The sequence below is a fragment of the Neolamprologus brichardi genome, chromosome 10 (assembly GCF_056152115.1).
Source record: "Neolamprologus brichardi isolate AB-2024 chromosome 10, ASM5615211v1, whole genome shotgun sequence".
In the NCBI taxonomy this organism is placed as follows: domain Eukaryota; kingdom Metazoa; phylum Chordata; class Actinopteri; order Cichliformes; family Cichlidae; genus Neolamprologus; species Neolamprologus brichardi.
Genome location: NC_142113.1, coordinates 19143565 through 19165860, shown reverse-complemented (window position 1 = coordinate 19165860; position 22296 = coordinate 19143565). Strand labels below are relative to the sequence as shown.

Sequence of the window (22296 nt, the reverse complement as noted above, 5' to 3'; positions counted from 1 at the left end):
TTGAAGACGTTTTTGTCTTCTTCTTTTTTTCAATTCAGCCAAGCTTTCTTTAGTGAAGCCTGCCTCTGAATAGAAGGAGAACAGCTTTGTGTTTTGTTCCTTATAGCAGCTATCTGTTCCCTTGTGGAAGTAACAGGGTGATTAAGGCTGAATACAGAAAGGCTAGGCAATAGAGGTAACTTAATAAGGGTCAAGCTTGTCTGACTACTATAGCAGAAAGTTTCTCAATTTCCTTACAGAGAAAAATAGTCTGCCTAAAATAGTAAGCCCACAACATCCATCCATCCATCCATCTTCATCCGCTTTATCCGAGGCCGGGATTCTCAAAGTACAAACCTTTGTAGATTTCAAAATGTAAAAGTAAAATGGTAAATGGCCTGTATTTGTATAGCGCTTTACTAGTCCCTAAGGACCCCAAAGCGCTTTACACATCCAGTCATCCACACACACCTTCACAAGCTACATTGTAGCCACAGCCACCCTGGGGCGCACTGACAGAGGCGAGGCTGCCACCAGTAGGCAACGGGTCAAGTGTCTTGCCCAAGGACACAACGATCGAGACTGTCGGAGCCAGGGCTCGAACCGGCAACCTTCAGATTACGAGGCATACTCCCAACTCTTGAGCCACGATCGCCGCATTTTATCTTTGTCTGCGTGCCACTTTTGTGCGCCTTTTTCCCTCCCAGTGCAGGTGTCTATTTCCGAATGACGGTTATGAGTTATGGGTGTTTTTGTGCTGTTTTTTCTATTAGACGTGATGGTTATCAAAACCAAACACGATACATTTGGCAAGCGCAGGAGAAACGACACGGAGGAGATTTGTTAATCAACCTGCACAATACAATGCGCATTGTTGAAAGTTGTACAGTGCAATAACAAAATCTGAGAAAAAGCGAGGCAGTGAAGGATGAACAGTGGGACCACTGTATACTGTTTATTAATAAACAATAACATATATTTCTATATGACAACATACATAAATTAACTGCCTACATTAATTCATTGTAAACATACCTTCTGACTGACACTCCCCTGCTGCCTCTTCAGGCTGTCCCTGATCCTTGGGGGGGGAAGTTCTCCACGGTCCGCACCATATATATTGCCGCTAGTTTCCCGCGGGGTGAGGAAGGAGTCCAGAAACCCCATGACCGCGAAAAACTTCCATCTCCTCCTCGATCCTGCTGCAGACCCACTCCTCTTCTTTCTCCTGCAGGTTTCCTCTAAATAAACACATTATCTTGTTAGCGGAAAGGTATTTGTACAGCAGTGGGAAAATAGCGGGACAGTAGGCGGGCTTGCTAGCTTTTGTGCGCCTTCCCTGGGTCAGTCAAAAATTTCAAAAGAGAAATGAATGAACTTACCAGGTTGCCCGATCTCTTCACATATCTTGCTCCAAGCTGGGTCCTTTTTATTCCTGTCTCGGTACAGAAAGCAGCTGGTGTCGTACAGCTCCGGGTGGTTTGGTACAGCGTTGATTAGCCTTTCCTCCATATTGAATGAAGAATAAAGGGCTTTGGCTGGACCTGCCCCTCTGAACTAGGTCAGAGCATCACGTCACCAAGCTCCTGATCGGTTGGAAAGCTGGAAAGGGTACTTTGTGAAAATGTGTGCCCTTTTTCTATTCTTGATATTATAATATTATATTATTATTATTATTATATTATTAAATATTATATGATATTAGATAGATGTTATGCACTGCCTTGGAAGTTTGGAGTGGAGCAGATGTTGTGATGGGCCAACTCACAGTTTTTTTTTCCTCCAGAAGTCAACCACCATCTCTTTTGTCTTGCTGAAATTCAGAAAGAAGTGTTTCTTTCGGACCATTCTACAAACTTCCTCACCAGATCCCTGTACTCAAACTCCTTCCCACCCCTAATGCACCCAACCACTATTGTCATCAGAAGATTTCTGCAGGTGGCATATTCCACTGTTGTACTGGAAATCTCGCTTAGCAGAAATGGCTGGGTGGTATAAAGGGTACTGAAAAAATATATTTTGTTTTAAAAACATGTTTCTTGCTATGCCACCAGTACCATCCAGGTGAGAGTGACAGCAGCACAGAAAATGAATAATTGTACGCTTCCATTTACTTATTTATTTTTATTTATTTTTTAGTTAGGGCTCCCTTGCATATGTGCACTTACAGGTATAAACACATTTATATTTAAGCATGTTGTTTGTCACGGACAGTATGTTCAGGTTCAGACTGGGTGTAGGACATTCCTCCCAATCACCCCACTGTTGTTAACCAAGAAAAGTCCCCCAGTATAATAATGGAGCCCCGACGTGGGGTGACTTTCACCAGCTTACCAAGAACTCCAAGAATACTGGGTTCCCGCAATAGCGACCCTGAGCCTGCTCACTATCACTCACATCCAGCTTTAAGGACACTAGTACATATAACATGATTTGATTCAGCAGGTATAGTGAGTACAGTTAGTGAGTACAGCATGTGTTATACTCAAGTGTTCTTAGTGCAAGTGTTTTGTATGAGTTACAACCTTCTGTCCATTGACCTGATATGTTTAGGCATTTTTCTGTAAGTAGTCTCCCAGAAATTATTGTTTCCTTTGCTTATGTTTCTTTGTCCTTTGTTACTGGAAGACTGACTGTGATTCTATTACCAGAAAATTACATATTACAGTATGTGAGCTAACACACTTGGTTAGACCTTGCTCTTGTACAGACTGGCGAGATTTTCTTTTCCACCCCTTGAAGAGTACCCAGTGTGTAGAGTCTACACTTTGAGTTTACACTTTAGGTGGTTTGTTACTTGGGATTTATGCTTTAGCAGGAAAACTAACATCATAGCTACTACTAACTGCAAATCACTCAGAAACCCTACAGTGTAATCTGATTATCGGATAGCAATTGGCCTGTTCAGTACTGCTGATTCCTCCTGTGCTTTTTAAACTTTTTTACAGCAATGTTTTTTAATTTATTAGTGAGAGAATATGAATTTTCTCATCAGTATAAAGAATACGAGTCATAGTCTCAACTTAAGGACTCAAAAATTTCCTGCTTATAAAACACCAGCACATGACAAGTAGAATTTACACAATGATTCAGTTTATTTGCCACAAAAAATAACATTTCTGGGTTTCTACCAGTTTAGTCAGTCCTTTATATTATATTTACATTTTGGTTGGACATTCTTTGAAACACTAATCAAAGGTGGCCTATATCCACATAGAAGCTGGAAAAAAGAGAAGTTGGAAGGCTTCCTGACATATTCTCATAGCAGAAAATGATCTATTTAAACAGTCATTAAAATGTATTTCTGTAGTTATATAGTAGCTTTACTGAATCTCACTTTGAAAAAAAGAACAACAAACATATGTCTGCATATTTCTCAGAAAGGCAACCCTTACATTTGGCTAAAGATATGTGATTAGTTATCATAATCACCTCACAGCATAAAGGTCACTGCTTTGAACCTAATCTTTCACCTTTCCATGCTTTCCCTGTTTGTGCATGACTTCTCAACAGGGTTTATTTTATTTTATTTTATTTTATTTTATTTTATTTTATTTATGATAAACTCCTAAGCTTTCACGTTCATAAACTGACCATAGTTGTGAATAAGTATCTGTATGTCTCTCTGTGTTGGTCCTAACAGTAACAATTACAGTTGCTTAAAAAATTACAAATCACAAATCTTTGCTACATGATGTGTTTTCAAATCAACCACACACTGCCCCGTGAAGTGTGACATTTGTAATTTGGGTTCTATTTGGAAGTACTTAAACATACTTGAACATTTTTATTTTATTTTATATGCATTCCTTAAATAAACAAAGGGGTAAAAATATTTATGCCAAATTTATTCTTACTTTTTAAATTTGACTTTTCTATTTTTGTAGTGTGTTGTGATTCTTCCCTTTAACTTTTTTAGAGATTCTTTGATTTCTTGTGTCTGAAGAACATATATGATAGGGTTCAGCATTGGAGGAAAGACTGATGTCAGAGACAGGTTTATGATTCTGGCATTTGGCTCTATGTTTGCATGTAGAATAAATGTGATTAATATTGGGAGGAAATAGATTGCCACTAATGAAAGATGAGCTGTGCAGGTTTTAAAGCCCTTCATTCTTTCTCGAACTGTGGCTACCTTAGCTAAAGCATAGCCTATACTCAGATAACTCAACAAAACAATTGTAAGAGGAAGCCAAAGAATGAGAACTGGCAAAATCCAAGCATTTATAATGCTGGGTGTATAATCATTGCATGCAAGCCGGTATATCTGACCATGGTCACAAAAAAAGCTTTTAATAACGACTGACTCACAGAAGGAAAGCCTTGTAAGAAGGCAAGTTGCAATAAGTACAACAATAATGACAAACACCCAGAAAGAGGAAATTAAAGAGAACATGAACTTGTGAGTCACCTTCAGTTGATAATGCAGTGGGTAAACGATCGCCATAACTCTATCATATGACAGTGCAACCAGATTTAGAGCTTGCATTGAAAGGAATACATAGCAGAAAAACAGGAATGTCAAGCAGTCATTATAGGGAATGTGGGGGTGATTAAACAAAAAGATATCGAGAACCTTTGGCACTATGGCAGAGTTACCTAACAGATCAACCAATGCAAGATTGAAAACTGCAATATATTTCGGTGTTCTTAGATTGTGATCCAAATTTATTGCGGCCATGACAGCTGTGTTTGCCAGGACAGAAATAATATAAACAAAAAACAGAAAGGCATAATAATATTTTATATTAGGAATGCCAATAAATCCACTTATAATGAAAAACGCAGGACGCAAAAAAGTGATATTTTTTCCAAGTGCAGAGTTGAAAAGATCCATTGGCAAAAAATCTTAGAGTCTTATATTGCCTAAGCTCTGATAATGCAGACAGCAGTACTGCACATCATGATTCTGTTATGCAAACTGGAGTACCCCAGAAGATAAAGTTCTAGCTGATCCCCTCAGTGTTTATGTTTATCAAACCAATAGCTAAGCTGGTTTGATAGCTGGTGTGTGTGTGTGTGTGTGTGTGTGTGGTATCAGTGGCGGTGGGGTGGGTGGGTGGTGGGAGGTAGTTTCACATGTTGTTTTTTTCCTTTGTTTGTTTGATATAGGATTTTAAATGTTCAGCATTTTTCAATAATTCAAAATTTATACTGTGCCAATATGTGACAAAGTGAGAGGTCTGAACTGCCAGAACAGTTTAAAACCTGGACTCTTGTTCTATGTAGCAATGCTGTTGCACTACTTGTCACAATGACTCTGTGTGGCAGGCAGTGTATGGGCCCTAATGCAGGACTTGGATGCAGAACTAAACTCAAAAGTCATCTTTATTGCTGGAACCTTTCAAAAAACAAAGTAAAGTTGGGTTAAAGTTGAAGTTGGGTCCAAGTCAATTTCCCTCACATTTGTGGAGGAATGTGGAGAGACAGTATCGATTGCTGCAGTTGGGGAGCAGTCTCTGCAGGCGGTGAGATGTGCAGAGACAGAATATCCAGGGTGAGCAACACCGAGGCATACCTGAGCGTACACCCGTTGCCGTCTTGTAGCTATGATGCCTTTCTTGGCGAGTTCAAGAAGACTTTTGCTCACCCTATCTCCGTGGGCAGTGCAGTTCGGCGGCTGTTAAATCTCCGTCAGGGCTGCCCGTAGCATCGCAGATTTTTTGGTTGACTTCCGCACTGCCGCGGCGGCAGTCATCTGGCCCGATAAGGCCCTTCAGGGAGTCTATTTGCAGTCGCTGAACGAGGACATGAAGGATCAGCTAACGTCCCGAGACGAACCTGTCACTTTCAAGGAGTTAGCCTCGCTCACGCTTCGCATTGACAACAGACTGCGGGAGCGAGAGAGGAACTCCAGTACCCGTCAGCCAGTGCGGCGTGCGTCCCTGGTTTTCATTTCCCCGTCGCCGCTTCCGATTCAGCCTTCGGCCACAGTCGCCGTGGAGAGGACTGAATCGGAACCAGAACCCATGCAGATCGGGCGATCCCGGTTGTCCCCGCAAGAGAGGGAGAGGCGTCGTCGCTCTCGCTCGTGTTTTTATTGTGGCTCCGCTGAGCATTTTATTTCCACCTGTCCCGAGAAGGGAAAAGGGGGCGCCCACCGGTAGGTCCGGGGATACAGGTTGGCAGTACCAATATTGATTCTAAGCCCCGTTTTTTGTTGCCGGTTATGCTCTTGCTCGGTTCCGCAACCCACACGTCCCAGGCATTAGTCGATTCGGACGCCGAGCAAAGCCTCATTGATAAGGAATTAGCCAAGCAGCTGAAAATTCCCGTTTTTGAGTTGGACTCTAGCATCCCAGTTAAAGCACTAGATTACCAAGTTTTCTCTCACATCACTCACCGCACCTATTACTATAGTCACCTCAGGCAACCATAGGGAGAGACTCCCCTTCTTGACATTCCACTCCCCCAGCACTCCCGTTATCCTTGGTTTCACCTGGCTAAAACTACATAACCCTCATCTGGAGTGGGCAGGGCAGAAACTTATAAGTTGGAGCCCGTTTTGCCATGCCAATTGTCTCGTCTCAGCCCCGCCGTCTGCCATTGTTGAGCTCGCGCATGACGAAAGCGCCAACATAGAACTTTCTGTTATACCTTTGGTATACCATGACTGACTTAAGGGAGGTTTTTAACAAAGACAAAGCTCAATCACTACTAGGGATGGGTATCGAAAACCGGTTCTTGTTGAGAACCGGTTCCCACTGTTTCAATTCCTTGGAATCGTTTGCCATTTTTGCAAACGATTCCCTTATCGATTCCAGTCGCCCCGAATGACGTCACCACGTTGCGGAGCGTCATTTACCTGGCAGGAAACATGGCGGCTCAAACGCTAAAAAGTTTGGTTATACTTTACGAGAACGAATGACAACAGGGCAACCTGCAATACTTGCAAAGTAGATATTTCATTTAAGGGAGGAAACACTACGAATATGCAAAAGCATTTGCTCACAAAACACGCAATAACCTTAAATGAATGTCGTGTTTTTAATTCCGCTCCGGACTCGTGAATCTCAACCCAGCAGCAGCGGTAACGTTTGCACGTCCTCTCCCGTTAATACGGCAGGTAAATAATCAACTAACAGTGCATATTATGTTAGCGCGATCTGCCTTATTACAAAACCTGCCATTACTGTGCATTTAGGTGACCATGATGAGAGAGACAGACAGTCTGGCTCAGATGCTGGCAGTTCTTGCTACAGTCTACCGGTAGCGTCTCCTTTCAGGCCAGGATAGACGAATGTCACCGAGCAGTGACTAAGTTTGTGGTAAAAGGCTTGCACCCATTTGCTACAGCAGATGCCCCCGATTTTCGGTAAGTGAATGTGTTTAATTGTAGGCAGGAACATTATTGGATATTCTTGTGTAATTGCTACAGAAGAATATTTATTTTATTATTTTACATTCACAATTTTTTTTCCTGGGGACCCTGTGACACCCCATTGAAGAGCCATAGGTTGGATCTGTTAAGATCTCACTGTTGGGTTCGTAAGGCCATGTTACTCCTAAATTTCTATCTTGTTCAAAGAGAAGATATAAAACAAAGATCTAAGCTAATTGACCTTAGTGTTCTCCTTTTTAAAAAAAAATAAAAAATCGATAAGAGAATCGATAAAGAATCGAATCGTTAAACAGAATCGAAAATGGAATCGGAATCGTGAAAATCTTATCAATACCCATCCCTAATCACTACCCCCGCACAGACCTTACAACTGTGCCATAGACTTGTTACCGGGTTCCACCCTACCTTCAAGCCACCTCTACAACCTGACACGCCCCGAAAAGACAGCCATGGAAAAGTGCATTATCTGGCCGTGGGCATCATCACACCCTCCTCTACACCCGTGGGGGCCGGATTTTTCTTTGTCTGTAAGAAGGACGGCCCTGTATCAATTTTAGGAGGCTTAATGACATAACAATAAAAAACAAATACCCCTTACCGCTGATCAGTTCCGCCTTCGAGCCACTCCATGGTGCATCCATTTTCACACAATTAGACCTCAGAAATGCGTACAACCTCGTCAGAATCAGGGAGGGCGATGAGTGGAAAACCGCCTTTAACACTCACTTGGGGCACTTTGAATATCTAGTGATGCCTTTCGGTCTCACAAATGCCCCAGCGGTTTGCCAAAATCTGGTGAATGATGTACTGCGAGAATTCCTTGACCGTTTTGTCTTCGTTTATCTCGACGACATCCTGATTTTTTCCAAAAACCTGGAGGAGCATCAAATGCATGTCCGAGCTGTGTTACAACAGTTGCTGGAGAATAAACTGTACGTTAAGGCGGAGAAATGCGAATTCGACTCCCTTTCCGTATCGTTCCTGGGCTACATCCTCGCGGGGGGACAGGTGAAGACAGACCCGGCTAAAATACAGGCAGTCGTGCAATGGCCCATTCCAACGTCCCGGAGGCTTCTGCAGCGTTTCTTGGGCTTCGCAAACTTTTACCGCCGCTTCATCAGAAACTACAGCCAAGTAGCAGCACTGCTGACCAGGCTAATGTCCTCAAAGCTCCCTTTCATTTGGGGTCCGGAAGCAGGAACTGCTTTCTCCAAGTTAAAGGCACTGTTTACCTCGGCGCCGATTTTAGTTCACTTCGACCCCGAGAAGCCATTTATAGTTGAGGTGGATGCGTCTGACGTCGGGGTAGGGGCGGTATTGTCAAAGCGCTCTGGCACGGTGTCCAAACTTCACCCGTGCGTCTTTTTTCCCCGTTGCTGATCGCCCGCTGAGCGGAATTACGACGTGGGTGATTAACTGTTGGCCGTGAAACTGGCCTTAGAGGAGTGGCGGCACTATCTCCAGGGAGCGGAACACCCATTCATAGTGTGGACTGATCACAAAAACTTGACTTACCTTCGTACAGCCAAGAGACTGAATTCACATCAAGCTCGCTGGTCCATGTTTTTCAGTAGGTTTAACTTCTCGATCTCTTACCGCCCAGGGTCCCGCAACGTGAAACCTCCGCAAATCTAACACGCAACGCCCGTGTAACTCCCTCCAAGTTGAAAACGGACACAAGGCGTTATTGATTTTTACTGGCATTTATTGCACACAGGTGCCACCAACGATGCCTTGAGAACTGTACAAACAACATAAAATAATCAATTTCCACAGTAAATTGTTCTCATGGAGAATAAACAATAAAGCGCATTATTAAACAACATAAAACACTCACAATTTGACATTTACAAAATGTTAACAAATTACCATAAACTCGCCAGTTCTGTCACAAACAAACATCTTATTTTTCCACCACAACATATAAAATACAAATTGCATACCTCATTGGCCGCATTAACTTGCAGGGGTTAATGAAAACGCATCTTGCAGTGTCACTCCTTCCCACAGCTGGAAAACTTCCTTGCATGTGTCTACATAGCTCTACCACCAAGTGAGAGAGGACAGCATGCTGCCCTCTACCGAGTGTGGCGTGTAACTGAAAATATTGTCAACCCAAAACAACAGACTGAACATTGATTCCACCATGGCAACATTCTGTAAACCCTTTAAATATTTATTTTCAAACCAACAATGTATACATTAAATCTGATATATTAAAATAAAGTATTTTTAACTTATTTATTGTAACTTAAACCATGAAATTATCTTAAACTGCATAACTGCTGCTGACGGCAGCCACAGCCCGGCTGGGTTGTTGCAGCCTCTCTCCATTCCACGGCGTCCCTGGTCGCATATTTCTTTGGATTTTGTTACTGCTCTACCGGTTTCGTCTGGCAAGACCGCAATCCTCCCTGTGATTGACAGATTTTCCAAGGCAGCTCACTTCATTGCCCTCGACAAACACATCCACTGAAACTGCTAATCTGCTAGTTGACCATGTTTTTAGGCTGCACGGGATACCCACTGAGATCGTCTCTGACAGAGGACCGCAATTCACGTCGCAGGTCTGGAGGGCGTTTTGTACATCCTTAGGAGCAAAACACTGTTTGAGCTCAGGACACCATCCTCAGACTAACGGTCAGACAGAACACCTCAACCAGGAATTGGAGGCCACCCTCCGCTGCGTCACTGCCTCCAACCCTGCTTCCTGGTCATTGTTATAAACACTGGAAATTAGATTTAAAATATTTTCTACTTGTAAATGTATTACTCCAGCACAATTGTGTTCACAATAAAATGTTCACACATTGTTTTTAGGATTGTTATACATTACATTTTAAATAGTCTCACTTTTCAACACCAATTATAAAATGTTATATTGTTATTATGAGACATGAAACATTATTGTTTTGTTTGCCATATTTTGGATTATTTTATATGGATTATAAGTCTATGTTTTCAGCTTTTTAAAACCTTGGCAGTACCCACAAAAGATGATTGGGTACTGCCAAGGTTCAAATCTGAATGCTGTTTATTTATTTGCAGAAATTTAAAATTGCATTTTAACTTTTAATAACTTCTTCAATGATTCTTTGATTTCCTGTGTCTAAAGACTATAGATTATTGGATTTAAAGTCAAAGGCATGACAGTGGCCAAAGATAGACTTACAGTCCTTGCATTTGGAAGTATTGTACTCCCAAAGGTAAAGATAAATAGTGCAGGGAGAAAATAAATTGCCATTAATGAAAGGTGACCTGTGCAGGTTTTTAAAGCCTTTAGTCTTTCCCTACATGTAGCAGTTTTTGACAAAGAATAACCAATACAGCAGTAACTTCCCACGATAAATGCCAGTGGAACCCAAAGAACAAGAACTGATGCCAAATGAGCAATTACACGATTTGGAGTAAGATCATTGCAGCCAAGCCGATACACAGGTCCATAATCACAGAAAAAGCTCTGAATAACCACAGAGTCACAGAAAGTAAGTCTTGTGAGAAGACCAACTGCAGTCAGTATGATAGTAATCGCAAGAAGCCAGAAAAAAGCAATCAAAGATAAAATGAGCTTGTGGCTGATTCTCATTTGGTAGTGCAGCGGGTACGTGATAGCCATGACTCTGTCAAAGGACAACACAACCAGATTAAAAGCCTGTGCTGCAAAAAAAGTCAAGCAGAAAAACATGAATGCCAAGCAGTCATTGTAGGAGATATGGGGATGGTTAAACAGAAAAATGTCAACAAGCTTTGGCATCAAAGCAGAGCTACTTAACAGGTCTGTAAATGCAAAGTTCACAACTCCAATATGTTTTGGACCTCTCAATGTATGATCCAAAATTATGACGATCATCACTAGTGTGTTTCCCACCACTGAAAAAATGTAAATAAAGCACAGAAAGACCAAGTAATACCTAATATTAGCTATGCCATTAAATGCACTTATTATGAAATATGCAGGTTTCACAAATGTGGTGTTTTTCCCAACAGCTGAATTTAAAAATTCCATTTGAATAATTGTTTTGTTAATGTTGAAGGTTTAAGTTAATGTCCTTTATTTTCTGTTTCAGCAAACCTTGTTTAGTTAAGACTGGCTCCAAATGGAAGCAGAGCACATTTGTGTTCTGTCCCTTATAGTCACTTTGCATTCCCCTATGACATCAAACCATATGGTTACAGCTTTGTGCAGACAATTTAACTAATAGGGATATTACATAATGGTTAATATTTTCTGACTGCCATCCTACTATCCTGAATTTTTGGTCAACCTCAAACTGACAATACAACTAAACATCATGTTGTTTTGGATTAATTAAAAAGCTGGAAAGGGTACTTTGTGAAAATGTGTGCCCTTTTTCTACTCCTGATATTAATCTAAGATTATCAAATACCGGCTTTGCTGTCCTGCCAAGCTTGCTGTTGGGCACTGTTATTTTGTGTCAATAAGCTCGTAAGTAGCAAATTTAGTTAATAGAAGTCAGTCAATAATGGTAAACGCTAACATGTGTTAAAAGACTCATCAAAGGTAATGTATTTTTTCACAAAACAGAAGAGGATGGATGGCTGGAATGGAAAGATAGATAGATGTTGTGCACTGCCTTGGAAGTTTGGAGTGGAGCAGATGTTGTGATGGGCCAACTCAGTTTTTTTTTCCTCCAGAAGTCAACCACCATCTCTTTTGTCTTGCTGAAATTCAGAAAGAAGTGTTTCTTTCGGACCATTCTACAAACTTCTTCACCAGATCCCTGTACTCAAACTCCTTCCCACCCCTAATGCGCCCAACCACTATTGTCATCAGAAGATTTCTGCAGGTGGCATATTCCACTGTTGTACTGGAAATCTCGCTTAGCAGAAATGGCTGGGTGGTATAAAGGGTACTGAAAAAATATATTTTGTTTTAAAAACATGTTTCTCGCTATGCCACCAGTACCATCCAGGTGAGAGTGACAGCAGCACAGAAAATGAATAATTGTACGCTTCCATTTACTTATTTATTTTTATTTATTTTTTAGTTAGGGCTCCCTTGCATATGTGCACTTACAGGTATAAACACATTTATATTTAAGCATGTTGTTTGTCACGGACAGTATGTTCAGGTTCAGACTGGGTGTAGGACATTCCTCCCAATCACCCCACTGTTGTTGACCAAGAAAAGTCCCCCAGTATAATAATGGAGCCCCGAAGTGGGGTGACTTTCACCAGCTTACCAAGAACTCCAAGAATACTGGGTTCCGGTTCGGATGGGCCTGGGCCCCCCTTCCCTGGCGGGTCGCGGAGTATGGGGGTGCCTACTGGGGTCAGCGGGGGAGCTGGCCCCAGGGAGGGGTCAATTGCCCCTCCCTTCCTTCCCTCCCCATCTCCAGCTGCCTCCCTCTTCCCGCTCCACCACAACCACCCACACATGCAGGGCCTTGGAGTGGGGGTGTGTCACCAGGGTGCAGAGGGGGTAACCCCCCCCTCTGTCCCCTTCTGGCTGCCTCTGCCTTAATTTTATCCCGCAACTTAGACATTCACATTACTCACACTCTCATTACACATACATATAGGATCTTGGGGGTGGGCACGCTACACGGAATCTCAATTACCATCAGGGTGTACACCTCACCCCTGGCGTCGTTGCCCACCTCTCAATTTTAAATACACGTAGACATTGAGGGCTAGCAGGAGGGACTATGCGCTTACCTGCTGCTCTCTGGCAGGTAGCTCCATGCCCTCCTGGGTTTTAAATGCACCTTAGAACACACATACATCAACACTACAATGAGCGGGTGGAGGGAGGTTAGGAGTCTTCTCTCACCCTCGTTCTCTGCGGTCTGCTGGAGCAGGGGGGCTAGGAGGAGGAGTTGGCCGTCCGACTGGGGTCCGGAATGTGGGGCCTCCCTGCTGCTGCGGAGTCGGGGCGGTCTGCTTCTCCCCACCGCAGGGAAAAAGGGTAACACAACCTGGGTCTGGGTGCAGTTCCCCCCTCCAGGGGCAAGGGTACCTAGACCCGGTTTGTAGAGTACGCTTGGGGAGTGTGATTGTGTGTACAGCATCTCTTTATGTCTGTCTCCACGTTGGTTAAGTGTGGAGTAAGTGCATATGAGAGCATGAGGGTGGGAATGGATGTTTGTATCTGTGTGTGCCTGTATGTCTGTGTCCATATGTCAGGTTGGGTATCAGACGCCACCTCTCTGAGGACAGCTCAGGCCCTCCAAGGTTTGGAGGCCTATCTCCCCCCACCACTTCCCCTGCCGGGGGCGGACTCCCTCAGACATCGGTGCGTTGGTGGTTCTTTGTGTCCGGGGGTGGGCGTCCGGGTGCACACCGGCTCACTCCTTGGCGGCTGCTTATCGGGGCCTGGAGCCTGGGGCTCGCTTGGGCCACTTCGGAGGTGGGGTGCCCCCGGCCTCTCGGCCTGGGGCTCGGTCACTCAGGCACAGCTGGCTGCCGGCGGAGCTCACGGGCACGTCGCTGCAACCCCCCCTGGCTTCTGCTCCGTGGCTGCTGGGTGACCCCTCATCTGGGACTCTCCTCAGCTCTTTCTGGGACAGTGGCACGGCTGCCCCTCTGTTGGTCTTCCTTGGTCTCTTGTGTTCTGGGGGCCTCTGGATGTCTGGAGTTTTGATCTCCTCCATACCTGCTTCATGCCCTGGAGGACGGGGCAGTGGCCCCCCACACCCTCTAGCAGATCATTACATGAGGGAACCTTTTAAGAAAACAAGCGCGTCCATGCTCACAGGTGTACACACGGGTGATCACACACACAAACTACACCCTTTTTGGCTCCTACCTCAATGCACACTGTGCTGTCGATCTTACGTGCTGCACAATAATGTTTAATATTTAGTATTTACTGTCATATTCCCATATATCATTGTGATGTTGTTTATTGTATTACTCTCGTTTTCTTCTGCTTGTTTTCTTTTTTCTTTCTCAACAGGTGATCCAGGTGATCGATACATGTATTTTTTTTCTTTCTTTTTTTTTTTTTTTGCTTATTCTGTTTTTTTCCCTTCTCCCCCGTCCCTCTTCTCAACTGTTTTTCTTTCCCTCTTTCTTTCTCCCTTTTCTTTCCCCCAGTCAAGTCTGTCCCGTATTCAGCAAGTGAAAATAAAATAAAGAATAAAAGGTGAATCAAATGGACCATTACGGCAAAGCTGGGATGGTCAATTTGGTAAAGAAAATCCGTTGGGCATCTTTCTTCGCCTTTAGACAATAATTCTGATGGCAAAAGAGCCAAACGGGACAGGCAAAAAGAAAAAAAAAAAAAAAAAAAAAAGAATACTGGGTTCCCGCAATAGCGACCCTGAGCCTGCTCACTATCACTCACATCCAGCTTTAAGGACACTAGTACATATAACATGATTTGATTCAGCAGGTATAGTGAGTACAGTTAGTGAGTACAGCATGTGTTATACTCAAGTGTTCTTAGTGCAAGTGTTTTGTATGAGTTACAACCTTCTGTCCATTGACCTGATATGTTTAGGCATTTTTCTGTAAGTAGTCTCCCAGGATTATTGTTTCCTTTGCTTATGTTTCTTTGTCCTTTGTTACTGGAAGACTGACTGTGATTCTATTACCAGAAAATTACATATTACAGTATGTGAGCTAACACACTTGGTTAGACCTTGCTCTTGTACAGACTGGCGAGATTTTCTTTTCCACCCCTTGAAGAGTACCCAGTGTGTAGAGTCTACACTTTGAGTTTACACTTTGGGTGGTTTGTTACTGGGAATTTATGCTTTAGCAGGAAAACTAACATCATAGCTACTACTAACTGCAAATCACTCAGAAACCCTACAGTGTAATCTGATTATCGGATAGCAATTGGCCTGTTCAGTACTGCTGATTCCTCCTGTGCTTTTTAAACTTTTTTTCACCAATGTTTTTTAATTTATTAGTGAGAGAATATGAATTTTCTCATCAATATAAAGAATACGAGTCATAGTCTCAACTTAAGGACTCAAAAATTTCCTGCTTATAAAACACCAGCACATGACAAGTAGAATTTACTCAATCGGGTCACTACACAATGATTCAGTTTATTTGCCACAAAAAATAACATTTCTGGGTTTCTACCAGTTTAGTCAGTCCTTTACATTATATTTACATTTTGGTTGGATATTCTTTGAAACACTAATCAAAGGTGGCCCATATCCACATAGAAGCTGGAGGAAAGAGAAGTTGGAAGGCTTCCTGACATATTCTCATAGCAGAAAATGATCTATTTAAACAGTCATTAAAATGTATTTCTGTAGTTATATAGTAGCTTTACTGAATCTCACTTTGAAAAAAAGAACAACAAACATATGTCCGCATATTTCTCAGAAAGGCAACCCTTACATTTGGCTAAAGATAAATGTGATTAATTATCACTATCACCTCACAGCATAAAGGTCACTGCTTTGAATCTTATCTTTCACCTTTCCATGCTTTCCCTGTTTGTGCATGACTTCTCAAAAGGCTTTATTTTATTTTATTTTATTTTATTTATGATAAACTCCTAAGCTTTCACGTTCATAAACTGACCATAGTTGTGAATAAGTATCTGTATGTCTCTCTGTGTTGGTCCTAACAGTAACAATTACAGTTGCTTAAAAAATTACAAATCACAAGTCTTTGCTACATGATGTGTTTTCAAATCAACCACACACTGCCCCGTGAAGTGTGACATTTGTAATTTGGGTTCTATTTGGAAGTACTTAAACATACTTGAACATTTTTATTTTATTTTATATGCATTCCTTAAATAAACAAAGGGGTAAAAATATTTATTCCAAATTTATTCTTACTTTTTAAATTTGACTTTTCTATTTTTGTAGTGTGTTGTGATTCTTCCCTTTAACTTTTTCAGAGATTCTTTGATTTCTCGTGTCTGAAGAACATATATGATAGGGTTCAGCATTGGAGGAAAGACTGATGTCAGAGACAGGTTTATGATTCTGGCATTTGGCTCTATGTTTGCACGTACAATAAATGTGATTAATATTGGGAGGAAATAGATTGCCACTAATGAAAGATGAGCTGTGCAGGTTTTAAAGCCCTTCATTCTTTCTCGAACTGTGGCTACCTTAGCTAAAGCATAGCCTATACTCAGATAACTCAACAAAACAATTGTAAGAGGAAGCCAAAGAATAAGAGCTGGCAAAATCCAAGCAGTTATATCGCTGGGTGTATAATCATTGCATGCAAGCCGGTATATCTGACCATGGTCACAAAAAAAGCTTTTAATAACAACTGACTCACAGAAGGAAAGCCTTGTAAGAAGGCAAGTTGCAATAAGTACAACAATAATGACAAACACCCAGAAAGAGGAAATTAAACAGAACATGAACTTGTGAGTCACCTTCAGTTGATAATGCAGTGGGTAAACGATCGCCATAACTCTGTCATATGACAGTGCAACCAGATTTAGAGCTTGCATTGAAAGGAATACATAGCAGAAAAACAGGAATGTCAAGCAGTCATTATAGGAAATGTGGGGGTGATTAAACAAAAAGATATCGAGAACCTTTGGCACTATGGCAGAGTTACCTAACAGATCAACCAATGCTAGATTGAAAACTGCAATATATTTCGGTGTTCTTAGATTGTGATCGAAATATATTGCGGCCATGACAGCTGTGTTTGCCAGGACAGAAATAATATAAACAAAAAACAGAAAGGCATAATAATATTTTATATTAGGAATGCCAATAAATCCACTTATAATGAAAAATGCAGGACGCAAAAAAGTGATATTTTTTCCAAGTGCAGAGTTGAAAAGATCCATTGGCAAAAAGTCTTAGAGTCTTATATTGCCTAAGCTCTGATAATGCAGACAGCAGTACTGCACATCATGATTCTGTTATGCAAACTGGAGTACCCCAGAAGATGAAGTTCTAGCTGATCCCCTCAGTGTTTATATTTATCAAACCAATAGCTACTATGGTTTGATAGCTGGTGGGTGTGTGTGTGTGTGTGTGTGTGTGTGTGTGTGTGTGTGTGTGTGTGTGTGTGTGTGTGTGTGTGTGTGTGGTATCAGTGGCGGTGGGGTGGGTGGGTGGTGGGAGGTAGTTTCACATGTTGTTTTTTTCCTTTGTTTGTTTGATATAGGATTTTAAATGTTCAGCATTTTTCAATCATTCAAAATTTATACTGTGCCAATATGTTACAAAGTGAGAGGTCTGAACTGCCAGAACAGTTTAAAACCTGGACTCTTGCTCTATGTAGCAATGCTGTTGCACTACTTGTCACAATGACTCTGTCTGGCAGGCAGCCCATGTGGAAAAGAAATAGTAAAAACTTATATAACTTATAAGTAAATCATATAAGGCTTACATGATTTACTCATGAAAGTGGCCACTTTCTCATTACTTTCATATATTGTTTTAATAAGTATCCAAAACATACAAGTTTCATTATATAATTTTTCAAGGGATCTTATATCTGTTTTTACTCTTGTATGCTTTTCATACAAGTTTCACACAAGACAGATACAAACTTTATAAGATTTATATATATCTTTTCCATATGGGAGTGTATGGGCCCTAATGCAGGACTTGGATGCAGAACTAAACTCAAAAGTCATCTTTATTGCTGGAACCTTTCAAAAAACAAAGTAAAGCTGGGTTAAAGTTGAAGTTGGGTCCAAGTGAATTTCCCTCACATTTGTGGAGGAATGTGGAGAGACAGTATCGATTGCTGCAGTTGGGAAGCCGTCTATGCAGGCGGTGAGATGTGCAGAGACAGAATATCCAGGGTGAGCAACACCCTGGATATTCTGGGAAGTGGGAAGGAAAAACTCCCTTTTAACAGGAAAGAATCCTCAGACAGAAGGGAAGGTCAGCCATCTGCTGCGACTGGCGGGAGGTGAGCAGAGGAACAATAGACAAAACCAGACTGTAGAAGCAAGCCAGAGACTAATAATAACCAATGATTAAATGCAAAGTTGTGTATAAACAGTCAGTCAAAAAAGATGAGGAAAAAGAAATAGTGCATCACAGGAAACCCCCAGCAGCCCAGGCCTTTTAAGGGTGGATGTAAGGTCACCCACTCCCATTCTATGATATGGTACCATGAGGCCTTTAAGATAAGATGGGTTCAGATTTGTCATGGTCTGGGTGGGTACCTGCAGGTCTCCAACAGCGGCTGCTCCTCCTTTAGGCAGAGATTGGTTGCTCCTACCTGGCTAACCACCTGTGGGCAATTATTCCGGCAGCATATAAGACCTGCGCACTCAACCGTTCATCGCCTGAGTATCTGCTATCCCCATGTTAGTCAAGTGGAGTGTGATTGCTTTGTCCAGAACCCGTGTGACGACTTACCTGTTTTTCTTGTCCTCAGAGGTAGCTCCTGGAGTGGAGGTCTTGCCTCCCTCATCCCCGCCTTCCTGGACCTGGGCCACCTGCTGCTGGTACAACTTTGCCAACTGGCCCACCACTCACTTGCCTGCCTCCCCACACCTCGACCGCATCCGGGCCTTCCGCCCCACCTGTCCCCTCCACCTGAAACCAAGTAAGGCAACTCAGTTTAACTGTGGAGGATCGCCGATTGTCTGCTGGATCCCGTTGACTGTGCTCTCCTCTCATTACAATGCCCCGGCCACTTCATAGCCCATGGCCCGATAAGGCCCTTCAGGGAGTCTATTTGCAGTCGCTGAACGAGGACATGAAGGATCAGCTAGCGTCCCGAGACGAACCTGTCACTTTCAAGGAGTTAGCCTCGCTCACGCTTCGCATTGACAACAGACTGCCGGAGCGAGAGAGGAACTCCAGTACCCGTCAGCCAGTGCGGCGTGCGTCCCCGGTTTTCATTTCCCCGTCGCCGCTTCCGATTCAGCCTTCGGCCACAGTCGCCATGGAGAGGACTGAATCAGAACCAGAACCCATGCAGATCGGGCGATCCCGGTTGTCCCCGCAAGACAGGGAGAGGCGTCGTCGCTCTCGCTCGTGTTTTTTTTGTGGCTCCGCTGAGCATTTTATTTCCACCTGTCCCGAGAAGGGAAAAGGGGGCGCCCACCGGTAGGTCTGGGGATACAGGTTGGCAGTACCAATATTGATTCTAAGCCCCGTTTTTTGTTGCCGGTTATGCTCTTGCTCGGTTCCGCAACCCACACGTCCCAGGCATTAGTCGATTCGGGCGCCGAGCAAAGCCTCATTGATAAGGAATTAGCCAAGCAGCTGAATATTCCCGTTTTTGAGTTGGACTCTAGCATCCCAGTTAAAGCACTAGATTACCAAGTTTTCTCTCACATCACTCACCGCACCTATTACTATAGTCACCTCAGGCAACCATAGGGAGAGACTCCCCTTCTTGACATTCCACTGCCCCAGCACTCCCGTTATCCTTGGTTTCACCTGGCTAAAACTACATAACCTTCATCTGGACTGGGCAGGGCAGAAACTTATAAGTTGGAGCCCGTTTTGCCATGCCAATTGTCTCGTCTCAGCCCCGCCGTCTGACATTGTCGAGCTTGCGCATGACGAAAGCGCCAACATAGAACTTTCTGTTATACCTTTGGTATACCATGACTTAAGGGAGGTTTTTAACAAAGACAAAGCTCAATCACTACCCCTGCACAGACCTTACAACTGTGCCATAGACTTGTTACCGGGTTCCACCCTACCTTCAAGCCACCTCTACAACCTGACACGCCCCGAAAAGACAGCCATGGAAAAGTGCATTCTCTGGCCGTGGGCATCATCAGACCCTCCTCTACACCCGTGGGGGCCGGATTTTTCTTTGTCTGTAAGAAGGACGGCCCTGTATCAATTTTAGGAGGCTTAATGACATAACAATAAAAAACAAATACCCCTTACCGCTGATCAGTTCCGCCTTCGAGCCGCTCCATGGTGCCTCGTTTTTCACAAAATTAGATCTCAGAAATGCGTACAACCTCGTCAGAATCAGGGAGGGCGATGAGTGGAAAACCGCCTTTAATACACACTTGGGGCACTTTGAATATCTAGTGATGCCTTTCGGTCTCACAAATGCCCCAGCGGTTTGCCAAAATCTGGTGAATGATGTACTGCGAGAATTCCTTGGCCGTTTTGTCTTCGTTTATCTTGACGACATCCTGATTTTTTCCAAAAACCTGGAGGAGCACCAAACGCATGTCCGAGCTGTGTTACAACATTTGCTGGAGAATAAACTGTACGTTAAGGCGGAGAAATGTGAATTCCACTCCTTTTCCGTATCGTTCCTGGGCTACATCCTCGCGGGGGGGCAGGTGAAGACAGACCCGGCTAAAATACAGGCAGTCGTGCAATGGCCCATTCCAACGTCCCGGAGGCTTCTGCAGCGTTTCTTAGGCATCGCAAACTTTTACCGCCGTTTCATCAGAAACTACAGCCAAGTAGCAGCACCGCTGACCCGGCTAATGTCTTCAAAGCTCCCTTTCATTTGGGGTCCGGAAGCAGGAACTGCTTTCTCCAAGTTAAAGGCACTGTTTACCTCGGCGCCGATTTTAATTCACTCCGACCCCGAGAAGCCATTTATAGTTGAGGTGGATGCGTCTGACGTCGGGGTAGGGGCGGTATTGTCACAGCGCTCTGGCACGGTGTCCAAACTTCACCCGTGCGTCTTTTTTCCCGTCGCTTATTGCCCGCTGAGCAGAATTACGACGTGGGTGATAGGGAACTGTTGGCTGTGAAACTGGCCTTAGAGGAGTGGCGGCACTATTTTCAGGGAGCGGAAAACCCATTCATAGTGTGGACTGATCACAAAAACTTGACTTACCTTCGTACAGCCAAGAGGCTGAATTCACGTCAAGCTCGCTGGTCCATGTTTTTCAGTAGGTTTAACTTCTCGATCTCTTACCGCCCAGGGTCCCGCAACGTGAAACCTCTGCAAATCTAACACGCAACGCCCGTGTAACTCCCTCCAAGTTGAAAAACGGACACAAGGCGTTCTTGATTTTTACTGGCATTTATTGCACACAGGTGCCACCAACGATGCCGTGAAAACTGTACAAACAACATAAAATAATAAATTTCCACAGTAAATTGTTCTCATAGAGAATAAACAATAAAGCGCATTATTAAGCAACATAAAACACTCACAATTTGACCTTTACAAAATGTTAACAAATTACACGTGACTGCCATAAACTCGCCAGTTTTGTCACAAACAAACATCTTATTTTTCCACCACAACATATAAAATACAAATTGCATACCTCATTGACCGCATTAACTTGCAGGGGTTAATGAAAACGCATCTTGCAGTGTCACTCCTTCCCACAGCTGGAAAACTTCATTGCATGCCTCTACATAGCTCTACCACCAAGTGAGAGAGGAAAGCATGCTGCCCTCTGAAAATATTGTCAACTCCAAACAACAGACTGAACATTGATTCCACCCTGGAAACATTCTGTAAACCCTTTAAATGTTTATTTTCAAACCAACAATGTATACATTAAATCTGATATATTAAAATAAAGTATTTTTAACTTATTGATTGTAACTTAAACCATGAAATTATCTTAAACTGCATAACTGCTGCTAACAGCAGCCACAGCCCGGCTGGGTTGTTGCAGCTTCTCTCCATTCCACGGCGTCCCTGGTCGCATATTTCTTTGAATTTTGTTACTGCTCTACCGGTTTCTTCTGGCAAGACCGCAATCCTCCCTGTGATTGACAGATTTTCCAAGGCAGCTCACTTCATTGCCCTCGACAAACACATCCACTGAAACTGCTAATCTGCTAGTTGACCATGTTGTGCAGCCATGTTTTTAGGCTGCACGGGATACCCACTGAGATCGTCTGTGACAGAGAACCGCAATTCACGTTGCAGGTCTGGAGGGCGTTTTGTACATCCTTAGGAGCAAAACCCTGTTTGAGCTCAGGACACCATCCTCAGACTAACGGTCAGACAGAACGCCTCAACCAGGAATTGGAGGCCACCCTCCGCTGCGTCACTGCCTCCAACCCTGCTTCCTGGTCATTGTTATAAACACTGCAAATTAGATTTAAAATATTTTCTTCTTGTAAATGTATCACTCCAGCACAATTGTG

General features: G+C 43.2%; 2 protein-coding genes and 1 pseudogene across 2 annotated transcripts; all 3 read right to left on the bottom strand.

The window, feature by feature from the left end:
* Nucleotides 1–3832: 3832 nt before the first annotated feature.
* On the bottom strand, nt 3833–4816 carry LOC148100913 (olfactory receptor 1500-like). The gene has a single exon (XM_087846866.1). The coding sequence runs from the start codon at nt 4814–4816 to the stop codon at nt 3833–3835; it is 984 nt and encodes a 327-aa protein (XP_087702992.1).
* Nucleotides 4817–10373: 5557 nt separating this feature from the next.
* On the bottom strand, nt 10374–11327 carry LOC148100912 (olfactory receptor 1500-like; annotated as a pseudogene).
* Nucleotides 11328–16088: 4761 nt separating this feature from the next.
* Nucleotides 16089–17072, bottom strand: LOC148100911 (olfactory receptor 1500-like). Its single transcript, XM_087846865.1, has one exon. It carries the CDS (start codon nt 17070–17072, stop codon nt 16089–16091), a length of 984 nt encoding a protein of 327 aa, XP_087702991.1.
* Between the last annotated feature and the right edge of the window lie 5224 nt (nt 17073–22296).

Excerpts from the sequence above, each read along its gene's own strand:
- LOC148100911 (XM_087846865.1), bottom strand. The coding sequence starts at position 17,072 with ATGGATCTTTTCAACTCTGCACTTGGAAAAAATATCACTTTTTTGCGT.
- LOC148100913 (XM_087846866.1), bottom strand. The coding sequence starts at position 4,816 with ATGGATCTTTTCAACTCTGCACTTGGAAAAAATATCACTTTTTTGCGT.